At 43.5% G+C, this 17,700-nt stretch overlaps 1 protein-coding gene across 4 annotated transcripts in view; it reads right to left on the minus strand.

The window, feature by feature from the left end:
- Positions 1-17,700, minus strand: part of LOC146866792 (uncharacterized) — a 218,472-nt gene that overhangs the window by 35,767 nt on the left and 165,005 nt on the right. For 2 of the 4 annotated variants that reach the window (XM_085601378.1, XM_085601362.1), the window contains 2 exons: positions 4,269-4,370; positions 2,815-2,922 (listed from right to left, as the gene is read on the minus strand). In XM_085601378.1, the coding sequence (XP_085457504.1) occupies positions 2,815-2,922; positions 4,269-4,370 (210 nt within the window). The remainder of the gene's footprint in view (positions 1-2,814; positions 2,923-4,268; positions 4,371-17,700) is intronic. The other 2 variants (XM_085601387.1, XM_085601370.1) reach the window with 1 other exon arrangement.

Below are 17,700 nucleotides of genomic sequence, written 5' to 3' on the forward strand. Positions count from 1 at the left end.
AGACACTTATACACCTACTCATTCTTCAATACACCTTCACCTATATATATTAAACGTATTTAAACTTTACAGAAACACACAGTCACTGGATGATGTCATGAGTGATGTCATTTGAGATGTCATCAGTGATGTCATCAGTGATGTCGCAGACCATGTCATGAGTGATGTAATATGTGACGTCATCAGCAGTGCATTGCAGGGGCGCGAGTTATAGTTAGCTGAACTAACTATAACGGGGGAATTTCTATGGTTTTGTACTTAACTCCTAACTATAACTACCTACTGGCAACCGCCAGTTGATATTATATATACACACACACAGGTACGTATCATTTACATGCAATCGCTTGGACTACTGTGAAAAGGTACCAGCTCCTTCGTGAATTATGTACCTACTGGACAGGCATGCGCAGACTATCGATTAGTACTGTCATTATATGGGAGGAGCAGGTAGTGAAGGCCTCCAAAACTATGCACTCTGATGGAGAGCTACAGTTTCAAATAGTTTAAAATAAAAAGTACCTCAGCAGGTGCCAGGCACAGACAGTACTTGGCCTAAGATCCATGGCAAGGACACAAATACAGCCCGGCGAGGAAGCCGGAGGCGAGGAGGAGGCCCTGTCCAATAAAAAGCAAGAAAACAAGGGCAACATGGGAGCCAACTAATGGTGTGTAAAGGTAAATAATGGGAAAGCCCCTTTCAATTATTTTTTTATTATTACAAAAGATTTCCCAAGCACAGCACTAGTGCTCTGCAGGCGAAACCTAAAAAGAAGTGCAATCTTAAAACAAATTAATAATCTCTAAAGAATCGAGCCTGGATTCGCCCTGACCCACCAACTGTGTGGGATTGGTGGGTGCTGGTAACCGAGATTCACTCGATGGAGTTAGCATTAGCTAATCTTAGGGGGACACGCTCTCTGATGAAATATAAAAAGAATTGGGGTACGTTAATGGAATAGTGTGATCTTTCCCCTCTGTTCTGGATTGCTTTTTATTCTCTCTCCTTCTTTTGTCTTGTTTGCTTTTTCTTTTTTAATTTATTGATTGTTAAAATAAATTTAAAAAAAAAAAAATCTCTAAAGAATCTGTGCGCCAATTAGTTCACCTTGTTGATAGCTTCAGCAGCGATGTAACTAAATTTAAACATTCTTTGTGTGACTAAACCTTAGTGAGCTATCTCCGATAGGAAAGTAAAGGCTTTGGGATCACTTATACTTGGAGGATATGCCACAAACAGGATGTGAACTGAAATAGACTGTATGTTTAGGTAAACTGATAACACATTTGCACGACTGAGGCCTACTAGTGGCACAGTTTCTAATCGAGCGATAACGCTGTATTTAGTTACGCTAACTGCAAATTCCTGGGTCTCAACAGTTATTCTCCTTGCATGGAGAAAACTCCAAATAGCTGGTATTTGGTGAGGGGATACTAGTAGGTCTTCAGTGTCCCAAATAAAATGTCATCCAACTTGTAATAAGGGCCTGAATACTTTGTGTTTGTAGACTTCCACATTCCAGTTTATTTATTGTGGAGTCAATAAAGGTAAACAGATGGGACCTTGCGGTGTTTTCCTCAGTATTTGAGCTTGGATTGTCTAGTGAGTTCCTTGGTGAGTACACAGCACGTGCCTGTGGTAGTTGATTGAGAGGTAAGCAACTTGAGCTACATTTAAGGTCCTGTGGGTTATATGAAAGAGCCTGTGAGTTGAAGGTTACATTGCATTATTTATCTCACTGGCAGATTCTAATGGTGACCCTCCCTGGAACAGTGGGGAAGGAAAGGAGAGAATTACATATTAGGACATTATGATGCTTCTGTTACCATCAGGCCAAAAAGAAGCCAGTATTTCATCATTGACAATGACGTTGCTTTTGTTGACATGATCAGCAGGACTAATATTTGAGACCTGGGCCTATAAGAATGGTGTAACCTCAGGGATAAACCAGGCGTTGGCTCTTGTAAGGTCTGGGCAATCTGAAAGATAGCTCTCCCCTCTGAACCTGTGAGACCTTTTAGCTTGAGGTATTGGGCTGTCCACTACCCAAGATCGGTGGGACATTTCATTTCTCACCCTGCCCCTTCCAAATTATTCAGAAAATAGTGAATATGAATTAAAACCTTACTTTCAAATGCAGGCATAAGGAAAGTGTCTAAGTCATGGCAACTTTGTATAAAGAAAAATATATAATGTAATGTCAAGCATTTTAGGTTTTGTGCTTATGACATGGGTTACATAATCCCACTCAGGTTGTAATATAGACAGAACCACCCCTGTTAACCCTCAAAACACACATACACACAAAACCTCCACCCTGCCTCCTCAAACTCTTCCCACCTTAAGATACTGAAGATTTGAAGAAGTGACACACTAACTCTAGCAAGTGTTCTGAGGGCATCCAGAGGAAGCAATCACCAATATATCTTTTAAGAACAAAGAACCTTTTTCCTACAATAATGTATTGAGATAAACCTAAATTTGAACCTCATAGTGGAGGAAGAGAATGCCTCGTTGAACAGAACATTATGCTAGGCTACTAAACAGAACTTTAAATTCAATCTATAGATATCCACCTACTTGTCTTTCAGAAAGGAATAGAAACAAAAAGACTTTCCCAAAGCAAATGACTGTGACTAAATGTTAATATGCGTTGTCTTCAGTTTTATTTATTTTTTTTGTTGTATCCTGTCTAGTTGTTCTTGCCATCATCTATCACCTTTATGCTCACAACCAATGTTAGAAAGGACTGGTTAGAGTTGTAGAACTTCACACACTTCTTGTTCTAACCAGCCGAGCAACAGTTAACTCACCCAATAGGCCTCCAGTCCTTTTTTTCCTCCTGCTATCATGACGGTCCATAAAGCACATATCTTCCTCATCTTTTATGCTGAATGAAACAATCTCATATCCTGTGCTTACTATAATAACAAAACATATGACACAAAATGTGCAACCAGATATTATTCAACAAAGAATATTTTTGGTGAAAAACATTGTGGGCATAAAGACAATTGGCAATAAAAATTATAAGAAAGGGCCATTCAAAGCACTGGCATGAGCAAAGGGGAGGGCTAGCTAATTCCTATTTATAAGTCAGCCAAGTCATGTAATACAGGTGAGTGAGGAAAAAAAGGAGCATTCGTAGAACGCAGAATATTGCACATGGGTCAGACTCCATTTTCTTGGTCAATAGGAAGTGAGGAATGTGATTTCTCTGCCTTGTATATTAAAGGGCATTTGTTAAACTAGCGAGTAAGACATAGATTAGTAGTAACTTGGGGTTGCGAAGTTTTGTCTCAAAGTTAAATGTGGGTTATACGCCTGCAGTGACCACGTCTCCTTCACGTTTTGACACCTTAAGATAAGGAATCTTGACTCGTAGCTTGATTTTGTACGGTTATGCAGATGAGCTCACGGATTTTGGCTCTAAGTCCTAGTACTATTTTGTTGAAAAAGTCCCAGGCCTGCGTACCATAGAAGTGAGGCGCATGTTGGCTGATCCTAATTTATGTCACCAGGTCACATCAACTATGATGGAAGAGCATTAAAAAGAAATAAAAAGCACAAAAATACTAGTAACCTATACCTTTGCCTCTAGTCCTATTTTATCCAGTGAGCTTTTAGGGTTAGTGTGAAAGTAGGGTAAGATATCAACATAAGCCATGTCTAGTTGACATAGACTCCTCAGACAAATACCCCTTAGCAGAATTCCTTTAATGAGCTAGTTCCGCTGGAGACCAAATATATCACAGGATATTGGTATGTTAAATATATGTGTAAATGTGTTAGAATCTAAAGAAAATATACATTAAAGTAGCACACTTGGAAACTGGGAACAGTGGCTACATAGCACAATGTACTAACAAACTATGTTGCATAAGGGTATGGATATTTTATATATTTTATCAAGAGGTTTATTTAGTTGTGAAAAGGAATTATGTTTCACTAAGCAAGTAAATGGAAAACATAATATAGCAAAGAGTCTGTCAAGTGCTTTTGTAAGTGTTCCTTTAATTTGTCAAATAATACATTAGTATGGCAGATAAGAGGCCTGGACATGCTTAATGAAGCAACAAATCAGGAAAACAGTCCTTGCCTGTCAAATGCAAATGATCTGGAAACCCAAGACTCCTCTATACCAAATCTGACTAGCGAAGCTATCATTTTCTGTGCAAAACCATGAAACAGGGCAATCCTGGTTCACATGGGATCACTCACTGGCAAATTGAAGCATGCTAAGTATTTTGATGTGTGAACAACATACCCAGGGTAGGATCATTGCTGCATTCTTCCATTTCAGTACCATGTTGATCAACAGAAACCGGCCTTTCTTTCCTCATACAGTCAGTGCTGAGAAATGTAAATTCTGTGGAGTAAGTCAAGAGAAAATGGGTGTAAATAAAGTAAACCATTACAGCTTTAAAACAATACAAAATATCCAAAAGTAAGTAAAAAGGTTCAGCCATGAGTTGACTTCCATAGATACACTGTGAACCGAATTGTGTGAAGGTGAATGCTCTACGATCACAGATTAGGAGATACCAGTACAAATACACTCACTTCTATGGTTTATAGCTTACATGTGTTAGTTTGGTCACTAGAAGAGTGGAACTTTGCAAGGAAAGCTGGGACCTATGGAACGCAAAGTGATTAAATTTGTGTTTTATCCCTACTGATGACGGATGATATCCAGAAACAAATGTCTAGAGATTTACAGCACTAACTTGCACCAACTTTGGTGAACTACTCCAGTAAATATTCAAGTAAGCATTTACCTTGAACTGCATTTACCATAATGATAAGGGGTGAAATGTGCTAGGAAGTGAAGCGGTGTGCTCCCACATTCATTTTGAAAAGACTCCCTTGAGTCATTAAGCTGATGAGCTTTTGGTGATGCGCCTGCGCGCCAGAGAGAGGTACTGAGACCTGAGAGGATTGTAGCAGCCTTCTCTGCAACCCCTGATTAGATTTGTTTTTATCTCTACTGATGATGGATGATATCCAGAAGTATGTGTCTAGAGATTTACATCACTAACCTGCACCAACTTCGGTCAACTACTCCAGTAAGTATTCAAGTAAGTATGAACTGCATTTACCATAATGCTAATGGGTGAACTTTGCTGGGAGGTGAAGCAGTGTGCTCCCAACCCCCTTCATTTTGGAATGCAAAATTTTGACTGTCTCTCATGCAGTACACACAAAGCGCAGTGATAAAACAAGTCAACATAAGTCACCAGTGAAATGTTCTTGCTGGGTCTATGGTTATTTCGAATCACTGACATAGTATCGGAACCAACAATATACTGTAACAAAAATTGTGTGTCAAAATTATTGTTTCCCTATCTATATAATGATAAGTACAAAAATATTTTCAAAAGATATCGTTGTACACTGATATTGTTAAAATACATACAAAAATATTGTTTCTTAAAAGATATATAATTTGCAGTAGTAAATCTTAAATATTATAGTATATACCATTATTATAATGTTAAATATATCACCCTTATATTTAATACTACATAATATTCTATATAAATACATATATTCAATTCAATTCAATATTTATTAAAGATTTGGAAGTCCAATGAGGTCCACATAAATAGATACATACATATTATTACATAAAATATAATAGAACATACGGAAGCGCATTAATGGCAGCAACTATATATACAGATTTTACAACGCATAGCAGCTTTGGCAGAATAGAGTTTAGGATTAGCAACAAGAGGATTGAAGTAACAAAGCATATCCTGAGTTGTGCAAAGAGCATTTAAGCAGCAGCCACTTCATGTGCAAAATACAATTAAAAAATCCAGCTTCAGCAGAGAGTTAACTTGAAATTAGCAGCAAGAGAATAGGGGTAACAAAGCATATCCTACCATGTGCAAAAAAAAGCAGTTGAGTTATAGCAGATTCATGTGCAGAAAACAATCCAATATCCAGCTTCAATAATGAATCGAGTTTTAAAATTAGCAACAAGAAGGTGGGCGAAAAGCAAAACATATCCCAGTAGTGCAAAGAGCAGTTAAGTAGTAGCCAAAACATGTGCAAAATACAATCAGGAAAAGGAGAGAATATTAAGACTCAATAATAGGGTGACAGGCACAGGGGTAACAGCCCAAATTAAAAGAATATATAAAAGATTAAAATATATACATAAACTCCTTAAAAAAGTTGAATAATTTTACACAGACTACTTCATTTTTCGAGCAAAAGATGAAGTCGCGGGCTGAAGCTACATCTTTAACACCATTTTGTAAAAACATCGGCCAAAGCCAGCGACGACGACTCAAAACCAATGCTGGACAGACAAACACAACATGATCCAGGTTCTGAATGCTCAGCTCACTAAAATTACAAATGTTGCCGTTTTTCATGTTCTGGGACCAGTTTACTGTTAAATTGTTTAAAGGTAAAAGATTCATGCGACATAGGGTGAGCCAACGTCGAATTCCATGTTCTAGGTTCCAGGATAAATATTTCATGGATATTCTCGGGGAGCTCGTCCTGGCTATTATCTTTAATCTCTCTCTTTAGTATTACAGAATTTAATATCTCCATTAAAGCTGATCTTACCACTTAAGGTTTTTAAAAAGGATTTAAATTCTAATGGCGGGAGGGTAATCACTGATTCTTCATGTACACAGAAGAGTTTTAGTGCCAGAGAGAAATCACTGCCAAAGATTTCTTGACACATGAAACCTCTTAATGAGTAAGGCTCGCTATTTTTTAACTGGTATCCCCAGCGTAACACCCTGGACACACCTTGGATATAGAAGCTTATCAGGCCAAATTCCAATCTAATAGCAGCTGATGGAACTAACGTGTTAAAATTGCACAATTTACGTAAGATCTGGCCTTCAATCCTATCTAAAAAAACTCCAGTCCTTTACAGGGATTGATTCAGTAGCATAGAGCAGGGATTTTTGCTTTGAAAACCATCAGCAGATTGCACTATAGAAAATGTGCAGACCATTAGCATGGGATACAGCTTTGCAAGAACTGTGTTCGATATGAAGTTTATTCTACATATTACTCGCTATTAGTTTCCCTAAGTAAAGGTATGAATCTACTAACTCCAACTTTTCAAGACCAATTTGCCACTTAAAATTACTTGATTTTCTACTTCTGTTGCATTTCATGATTAAAATGTTGCTGTTTGATACATTTATCTTCAAGAACTAAGCCTTCGTGTAATTCTGTAATTACATCAGCTTTTTATTCAACCCAATAGGGGTTAGGTCCATCACTACTATATTGTCTCCATAAAGGAGACATGCGAAAGGACGGCTGCCTATCTTGGGTGCATCTCCCTCTAACTGGGAAAAACAATCGGGCAAATCTGCTATATATAAGGAAAATAGTAGCGGTGCTAGTAAGCAACCTTGTTTCATGCCATTTTCTATGGAAACTTACAGATGATAAGCCTTGGTTTCCTCCCATTAGTACCAAGTTTGAGAATGTAATGCAATAATTAAGGATAGCAGGGGAGCAGGTAGTCCCATATTGTGTAATTTTCTCCATAGTAATGGTCGGTCTACCTGATCGAAGGCCGTTAAAAAATCTATGAAGGCCGTGTAAACGCTTGACCTACAAGAAATCGTGTATTTCTCCTCAATTAGTTTCAACATGGAGATGTTATCCAGGGCTGGAATGATTTTTCCTAAAACCTGCTTGTTCTATAGTGAGGACCTTCTTCTCTACCACCCATTTCGTGAGGTGATCGAGAATACTACGTGCAAATATTTTCACCACTGCATCTAATAAGGCTATTTGCCGGTAGTTACCCGGATGGGTTCTAGGGCCCTTTTTGTGCAGAGGGATTAAAAAACTTCCTGACCAAGATGGTGGTGTCTTCCCCTGAGAATAACAAAAATTGAACAAAGGGGCTAGGTACGTGGCCCACAAAAGTGGCTCCTTTTTGATTACCGTCATGGGGATTTCATGCGGACCCATTGCTCCTGAAGATCTCATTTTTTTAATAGATCCAACCACGTCATTCAATGAATGTGCATAGTTGAATATAGGAGTTTCAGAGGAGTCAGGTGCAGTGGGGACAAAGCTGGTAGAATCAAAATTCGCAGAGTAGAGTTCTACCAGGTGGAGTTTCCAATCCTCTTCTTTAATAGGAATGGGGAGAGATTTCACTCCTGTGCCGCAGCAGTCAGCGAATATTTCCCAAAACTTTTTAGTTATTTTTTGAGGCCGCCACTTTTAACTGCACCCATGTGCCATCTTCCTTTATTTGTTTTAAGGAGCGTTTTTTTCTCTGCCTTTTCCTCTTTAATAGATTTATTAGATTACTGCGTTCGATAGAAAAATTAAGGAACTGGGCCCTCACTAATGTATTTATTTCCCTATTTAAAGTGAGCATTGGATTAAAATATGATCTCCGTTTAGCTGGAGCATGTGATGATTTACATAATTTAGCCAAAGACCCTACATTATGGGAAAAGGCTTCAAGTAGATCAAATTGAGGAGAGTCACACTTGGCCATTACTAAATGCTGCTGATCGTTTATCAAAGAAGTTAAGTTTGCTTTTAATTTAGCGGTCGTTTGAGTAATCCAGTGAATTCTACCATGTGTTGCACTGAACTCTTCTGTGCTGCCTTTAAAGTTCCAGGGACCTATCTTAGCACAAGTAAAATTAAATTTGGAGCAAATCAACATATGGTCGCTAAAATCAGTTCCCAAAACTTCCATACTTATGAGATTACAAAAGAAATCTGCAGAAACTATTAGATAATCTATAATGGATGCATGGGGAAAATGCGTTTTGGGCCCCTCCTTTTTTCTTGGCCCCCGCCTGACGAATCACCGTGAAATTTATATATACATATAATTACCTACTGGCAGTCGCCAGTAGGTAGATATAGTTAGGACCTATTTTCCATAGGAAATCTGCAACATTCTATTTGGAATAACGTTGGCGCCGATTGACGAATCTTCGCGAAATTTTCCAAACTTTTGGCCAGCTCCGGTCCGCTCCTATCCTGAAAATTTCACGGTGATTCGTCAAGCGGGGGCCGAGACAAAAGGGGGTTCCCAAAACGCGTTTTCCCCATGCATTTTCCCATAGGACCTGTTGACGCAGCTACAGCCCGAACTGCTGAACGGAATTACACCAAATTTGGCAAAGAGGTAGTCCTCAGTTCAGACTCATGCCTTTTGCTTAAATGGTGTAAATCCGTTCAGTAGTTCCTGAGAAAATTAGAGTTAAAAAGATAGATATATCTGGGCGGAGCCTAACCACACATCTCATCGTGAGATCTGATTGGCTGTCAGTACTTCATGCAAGAAGTGTTGGCAGCCATCTTGGGACCAATATAAATGATAGCACCTCATTAAAAAGCATTGCAGTTAATAGAAGGTTTTAAGACTTTAGTTACATTATAAATCATTTGTTGATGGTACCATACTCATTTTAGGAATTGTGGTGTGTTCTAAGGTGATTTTACCATGTGAAAAAGCCTTCTGCTGTGATATCATGAATCATGTTTGAGAGAAAACTATTTTCTCATGCTTCTCCCACAGAGGTTTGGAAGGTGATCTATAAGCTAAACTGAGAGCATATTTTCTGTAAATTCACATTGTCTTTCTCAGTCATATGAGAATGAAGTCTGACATTCTCAGTAAAACATGTACATCCAACAAGGGCAGAGACTGTCAGTTGATTCCTTTGTGTTCTACTGCAGCTTCCCAGAGTGTTCTAACTAGAGTGCTAACAGTCCTACTTATGACAAACGTATTGCACACCTGAAGCCATCTTGATTGGAATAAAGTGGTAACTCTTAAAACATTTAATTTAAAAAGGAACAAAATGAGGAGGTTCTTTTTGCCATAGAAAGTATGATTAGTGCTGCAGAAAGAAAAATTAGGGCACATTTTGAGTGACTTTTCAAATCCTCTTCTATTTCATTAACAAATTCTGACATGCAGACTGAAACATGCACTTTCAATACAAGCAGCAGACTTCCCTGGTGAGCAGTAGCTTTACTACAGTGATCTAATGAGCAACTAGAGTGCTAACATTCTGAATTTATGGCATATGTGTGACATCTGAATGCCTTCTTGATGGGATCAAAATAAAAAACTGAAAGTATTTCCTACTGAGGAGACTGTAGTAAATGAGGAAATTAGGAAACTTCATAACAAATAAGTCTCCCAAAATGGCCACCAGAGACAAAAGAGCCCAAATGTAGCACAAATATCACCCAGATGTAGCCCAACTATTGCCCAATGACAGAATGTCCCAGAGTATTCTTAAGAACAACTAGAGCGCTAACAGTCTTACTTATGACAAAAGTATGGCACACCTGAAGCCATCTTGATTGGAATAAACTGGTAACACTTAAAACACTTAATTTAAAAAGGAACACAATGAGGGGGTTCATTTTGCCATAGAAATTATGATTAGTGCTGAAGAAAGAAAAATGAGGGCACATTTTGAGTGACTTTTCAAATCCTCTTCTATTTCATTAAAAAATTCTGATATGCAGACTGAAACATGCACTTTTAATACCAGCAGCAGACTTCCGTGGTGAGCAGTAGCTTTACTACAGTGATCTAATGAGCAACTAGAGTGATAACATTCAGAATTTATGGCAAATGTGTGACATATCTGAATACCTTCTTGACGGAATCAAAGTAAAAAACTGAAAGCATTTCCTACTGAGGAGACTGCAGTAAATGAGGAAATTAGGAAACTTCATAACAAATAAATCTCCCAAGATGGCCACCAGAGACAAAAGAGCCCAAATGCAGCCCAAATATCACCCAGATGTAGCCCAAATGTAGCCCAATGACAGAAGTGTGCAAAACACTTATTTTTTGTGTATTTGCAGTTTTATATAGTGCAGACTTGTCAGGTATTGGAATGCTTTACATGAGCATTGGTTATATCACACAAGATCAAATTCATTTTGGTTGTAGACATGGGGAGATTAAGTGATCTGACCAGAATCACAGAATGTTGAGCTGAAGCAGAAACTCCAACCTGGTTCCCCAGTTGCAAAGTCTGCAGCTCTGGAAGTAACACCGCATCCTCTCCCCTAAGTGAAACATGTAATCAAGTGGTCAACTGGATAAAAAAACATAAAGATTACAAATAATTTAAAAGTTCTTTGTCGCTATTTGAAAACTCAGAAAATATGTCCTCATTTTAGTTTTTTAGAGCACTAACCATAATTTTGATGCAAATAAGACCCTCTCATATATGTAATTTCTAAAGGAAATGCTCTAGGTATTACAGTTTTGATTACATCAAGATGACGTCAGGCGTGCCACACTTTTGTAATAAATATAGAATGTTAGCAATCTAGTTGTTCATTGGGATACTGTTGAGAGGCAGAGGCCGGGGCACGGACTCTGAAAATTGAAGGCAGGTAGGAGAGTGCAGAGGCAACAATTTGACCACACTAGGCAGGCAGGAAGGGCAGTGGCAGCACAACAGACTATGGAGGGCAGTGGAAAGGGGGGCAGGGGCAACAAACCTCAATACAGGAATGGCAAGAGAGGCTGTGGCAATATAATAGACCATTGTGGGCAGAAGGAAGAGGCAGTGGTAGTACAACCATACATGCAAACATACCCGTTTCAGCCAGCAAACGTCCAATGTCTTTAAGCTCAAATGGGCTTTATTTGATCTGTCTCCTGTCTACAATCTCCTCTTTTTGTATGTAACTCAAAGGGGAAAATCAATACCCCAGTTTTTCTTCAAAATCTCCCTCTTACCAAGTTCAAAATGTTCAAAAGTATGGTACATTGGATCATGGTAGGCAGGAGGAATTGGGGTAGGGACATGGACCCGGATAACAGAGGACAGGAGGGACATGGAGAGGTGCACCACACTGACCCTACAGGGCAGGCATCAGGGTTTGCAGCAGCACAATACACCACACAGGGCATGCGGGATGGGAGGGCAGCACAACAATCCATAGAAAGCAATAGGGAGGGGACAGGACCATGCACGTGGAAAACAGAGAACAGAGGGAAAGAGGCAATGGTAGCTAGCTGACCATAATGGACAGACAGGAGAAAAAGCTGCAGCATAACAGACCATAAAGGGCAGGCAGGAGGGACGGATCAGGGGCATTACAATGGAACAGACAAGCCAGGAGGGAGGGAATAGGGGTCTGCACATGGGAACAGAGGGCTGGGGGCAAGGGGGCAGGGCAGGAGCAGCAAGATGACCATGGAGGTCAGGCAGGATGGGCACTAGAAACAAGACACACCATGGAGAGCAACAGTTAGACTATGACGGCATACACACAGACCATGGAGGGAAGGTGGGAGGGGGTCAGGGGCAGCTAGCTGACCACACAGGGAAGGTTGGAGGGGCCATGGCAGCACAGAAGACCATGCATGGCAAGCGGGAGGGTTAGTGGCAGCACAATGGCTATGATGGGCAAGAAGGAAGATGCAGGGGCATGCACAAAGGACCATGGAGGATAGAAGGGAGGGTCAGGACCTGGGCACAGACAAGAGAGTTCAGAAGAAGGGGCCTTACAACAGACCCCGCGGGGCAGGCAGGAGGAGCAGTTGCAGCACAACAGACCAGGGAGGGCAGAAGGGGTGTGGCAGTAAAATGGACCATGGAGGACAGGAGGAAGGGGATAGGGGCATGGCATGTGGACAGGCAGGGTGGAGGTGGCAGGGACAGGTTACAGTCATCTGACAATGCTAGGCAGGTGGGAGCGGAGTGGCAGCTCAACAGAACACTCAGAGTAGATAGGAGTGGCAGGTTCATGGAACATGGTGGGCAAAAAGGATGGAGCAAGGGCATGCACAAAGACATCGGAGGGCAGGGTGAAGGAGAATAGGGGCAGAAAGCTAAGCACAGAGGCTAAGCAGGAGGTCAATGATGGGTCATAGAATTGGGCAATGAAGGGCAGGAGGAGTGGACTGGTACATCATGATAAATGGAGGGCAGTGGCAGAACATCAGACCATGCATGGCAGGAGGGAGGAGGCTAGTCCATGGATTCAGACAACAGTAGATAGGGAGGAGGTGGTTGGGGCAGCAAGCTAACTGTTCAGTGAAGGTGGGTATTAGGAACTTTATTGTTTTTAAAATGTATGTCTGTGCGAACTACTTAAAATATGAACAAGTTTCAGCATAATCTCACTTTTATTCAGGAAGAAGAGGACGTTTGTGACTCTGACTCCGGGCTCACTTGGCAGAAACACCCCCTGACCCTCCATCCCCCATTGCAAAATGTAATGCCCGTGAAAAGGGTAGGTGGATGCAGTGTTATATAGAACATAGTCCTGAGAGCACGATTGAAAATGAAAACTAGATATAGTATATGGTATAAACTATGCACCAAAAAGTGTGATATAAGATGAACCGGGGTGTGAAATATAATATGCAATTGTTGGAAAGCCACTCCCACACTAGAAAGGGTGGTGGTGGTCTTCCGGACACACTGTGGTAGCTTGGCTCGAGTGGTCAGGAAACAGGCGCAGTGCTAAGCATACAATATACCCAGACAATAACCATGCGTGCATCCGTTCCAAAAACGACTCTACACCGTAAAAATTATGAAAATATTCTTTCTTTATCTTTTTCTCTTAGTTGCTGATTGGAAAAATAAATAGGTCAATCACAATATACAAGTTTCAATTAGTGCAGGTCAAATAAATATTGGCTGTTTGATGAAATAAATAGGGGTGATCATAAATAACAGGGCATAAATACAAGTGCAATATATACAGACAATTAAATACTTTGAGGCAATAAATACTGTACCAATAAATATTGTACACCATCAAGTCCTGTGGACCTATAAATATAGTGCAGCAATAAATAGGTAAAAATTCGATAAATACAGTACCCCCAATAAATAATTAAAAGTATACAGCAACCCTCATATAATCAGATGACACTTCAATTCTTATGGGCTGATTTGGCCCAGGCACAGCTTGTAGGGTTGTGGAAGGCTTGAGGGGGGCTACTCCCTGGCTGGGACAAGGCTGAGGCCTAAACTGAGGTAGATCAAAGGGGGGAATACCAATGCCCTGGCTTTCCTTCTCCACACAACCTCTCTAGGTTAGTCCCAGTTCACCCCAGGCACAGTCAGGTGGGTTTCAGCACCTCCCTAGCCCCTTAGAGCAGTCTCTCAGGTCTCCACAGGGCCTTAGGCGCCCTCTACTCCACTTACTGCCCTTTTTCTGATGTTCCGACGCCGCTGGAGTCGTGTCGACGCTGTGAGGCGGTTCCGGTTCGGTCTCGGCGGCCTCGGCACAATGTCAGTTCTTTGACGACGCCGGTAGGCGGTTCCGGTCCGATGTCGGTGGCCTCGGTTCGATCTCGACCTCCGATTCGACGGCGTCGGGCAGTCTCTTCGCGATGTCGACTTCGGGCGTCTCCGGTCCGATGGCGCTCTCGGCTCCGATGACGTCGGCCGGCCTGGCCTCGATGTCGACTTCCGGCGACTCCGGGGTGCGATCCTCACCCCCGACCTCCGGTGCTCCTCCACACAGGTTCCAGGCGACTCCGGAGTGCGATCCTCACTCCCGACCTCCGGTGCTCCTCTACCTCGGTCTCCGACGACTCCGGAGGGCGGACTTCACTCCTCCGATGACGCCGCTCGCTCGACCTCGGTTCACTTCCTCCTCGACCTCTGGTATTCCTCACGACCTCCGTCGGCGCCCTCTCACGACCTCAGGCGGCTCCGGGTACGACGTCTGCTACTTCAGTCAGCGCCGCTTCTCCACCTCGGGCTCCAGGTCTCAGGCTACTCGACGCCGGACTCCAGGGAAACCAGTCCTCAGGTCAGAATCTTGCTATTTTCTTGGTTCTAAGGCCTGTTCCTGCTGTCCAGGTCCTTAGGATAAGTTTCTTCTGTCTTCTTCCCACACAGGGCTATAGGCTGGGATCCATCAGTAGGGACAAGTATCAAGGGTGGGTTTATGGACCCCACTCCAGGCACAAGTTTCCACCCCTGCTGCTTCACTCCTTCCTCCTTCACTGTTGTGCTCCTCTCTCCTCACCAGTCAGGTGCCAACTGCCAGCTCCAACTGCCAACACTCTGTCTTAACCTCCCAACATTCTAAACCGCCTCCAACTGTCACAGAGTTCTGGAATGTTCTGGAAGGTGCTGGTAGGTTCCAGTGGATGCTGGTGATGTCACAGGTGGCCACCATTTGGTGCTCCAGGCCCTCAGACAGAAGTTTCAGGGGTAGCTAAAATGGCTCCCTGAATCTGTAGCAACACGAAAAAGTCTGGTGGTTCCCAAAAAGGAAAAATTCAAACAGGGTTTGAGGCAAAAGTGGGACAAAATAAATAATGATGAGGAGGGACCACCCAAAGGGCTGACAGGTCTAACACGCGTCCCCCCCAGCTGAAAGTGGGGAGAGCTACCCAACCCCTTGGGAGTTCTCATCACTAAGGCGGAAATACCTTGAGAGACCGTCTGCATTGGCGTGGTCCACTCCAGGCCGATGTTCCACCTGAAAGTCCATCCCCTGTAGGGAAATAGACCACCTCAACAACTTGGGATTCTCCCCCTTCATTTGCATCAGCCAACGAAGGGGTCTGTGGTCGGTCTGAACCAGGAAGTGCGAGCCAAACAGGTATGGCCGCAACTTCTTCAGAGCCCATACCACTGCAAAGGCTTCACGCTCTATTGCACTCCACTTCTGTTCCCTGGGAAGTAGTCTCCTGGATAGGAAGACCACGGGTTGATCCAGGCCCTCTTCGTTGAGTTGCGATAACACTGCCCCAATGCCATGTTCTGATGCATCTGTCTGGACAATGAACTTCCTGGAAAAGTCTGGGGCCCTTAAGACCGGGGCCTCGCACATGGCTTTCTTCAATCTCTCAAAGGCTTGCTGACAAGCCTCCGTCCAGACTACCCGTCGAGGTTGTTTCTTGGACGTGAGCTCTGTGAGGGGGGCTACGATGGTACCGTACCCCTTCACGAAGCGGCGGTAATATCCCGTGAGGCCCAAAAATGCTCGGACCTCAGTCTGTGTCTTGGGGGGTTCCCAGGCCATGATGGCCTCGATCTTCGCCTGGAGGGGTTGCACCGCTCCCCTACCCACCAAGTGTCCAAGGTACACTACCGACCCCTGCCCGATCTGGCACTTGCTGGCCTTGATCGTCAATCCAGCTTGTCTCAGGGCCTGGAGAACAGCTTGCAGGTGACGCAAGTGATCCTCCCAGCTGTTACTGAAGACGGCTATGTCATCCAGATAAGCAGCAGAGAAACTCTCCATTCCGGTGAGGATCTGGTTTACCAGGCGCTGAAACGTGGCAGGTGCGTTCTTGAGCCCAAAGGGCATCACACAGAACTGGTAGTGGCCATTGGGCGTGGAGAAGGCTGACCTTTCCCTTGCTCCATCAGTCAACGAGATCTGCCAGTACCCCGAAGTAAGGTCAAAGGTACTTAGATATTGGGCAGCTCCCAGCCGGTCAATCAATTCATCCGCCCTAGGGATCGGATGAGCATCAGTTTTTGTCACTGAATTCAGTCCCCGGTAGTCCACACAGAACCTCAGTTCTGGTTGGGCACCCGGTGGTGCAGCTTTTGGTACTAACACCACCGGACTGGACCAGGGGCTGCTAGAAGGTTCAATCACTCCTAGCTCCAGCATCTTAGTGACCTCACTATGAATGCTGGCCTTCACCTTGTCTGACATCCGGTAGATCTTGGACTTCACAGGTGGGCTGTCTCCTGTGTCCACGTCATGGACGCACAGGTGAGTCCTACCCGGGACAAGGGAGAACAACGAAGAGTACTGCCCCAGGACCTGGCGACAGTCCTCCTGCTGTTCAGGAGTTAGAGATGGGGAGAGAATCACTCCCTCCACCGACCCATCCTTTTCTTGAGACGCAAACAGATCAGGGAGAGGCTCGCTTTCCACGTCCTCTCCTCCGTCAGTCACCATCATCAAGATGACTTCGGGCCTCTCGTGGTGGGGTTTGAGGCGGTTGGCATGCAGCACCCGCAGGGGCTGACGAGGGGTCTTCAGGTCCACCAAGTAGGTAGCCTTACCCTTCTTCTCCAACACCTCAAAGGGTCCTGACCAGCGATCCTGAAGGGCACTAAGCTCTCCTGGTTCGATCACCCACACCTTCTGGCCAGGCTCCAACTCCACCGGGTGAGCATTGTGGTCATACCACGCCTTCATCACTGCTTGGCTGGCTTCCAAGTTGTCAGAAGCTTGCTTCCACAACTTAGCCATTTGGCTCCGGAAGGCCAGCATGTAGCTCACCACATCCTGGGGAAGCTTTCTGGGAGTTCTTTCCCATCCGTCTCTCACCAGGTTGAGAGGTCCACGTACAGGGTGCCCATACAGAAGCTCGAAGGGGCTGAAGCCCACTCCCTTCTGTGGCACTTCCCTGTAGGAAAAAAGTAAACAGGGTAGGAGGACGTCCCATTTCCTCCGCAGGCTTTCAGGCAGACTTCTGAACATGCCTTTCAAGGTTTTATTAAACCTCTCCACCAGACCATTGGTCTGGGGGTGGTAAGGAGTCGTGAACCGGTAGGTCACTCCACACTCCTTCCACATTGCCCGCATATATGCTGACATGAAGTTGGTCCCCCTGTCGGACACAACTTCCTTGGGAAAACCCACTCGGGTAAAGATTCCCATCAGGGCCCTAGCCACAACAGGTGCTGTTATGGTCCTCAGAGGTATTGCCTCGGGGTACCGTGTGGCATGATCCACCAGAACCAGGATAA

This window comes from Triturus cristatus, chromosome 1_2 (genome assembly GCF_964204655.1).
Source record: "Triturus cristatus chromosome 1_2, aTriCri1.1, whole genome shotgun sequence".
NCBI classification, from domain to species: Eukaryota; Metazoa; Chordata; class Amphibia; order Caudata; family Salamandridae; genus Triturus; species Triturus cristatus.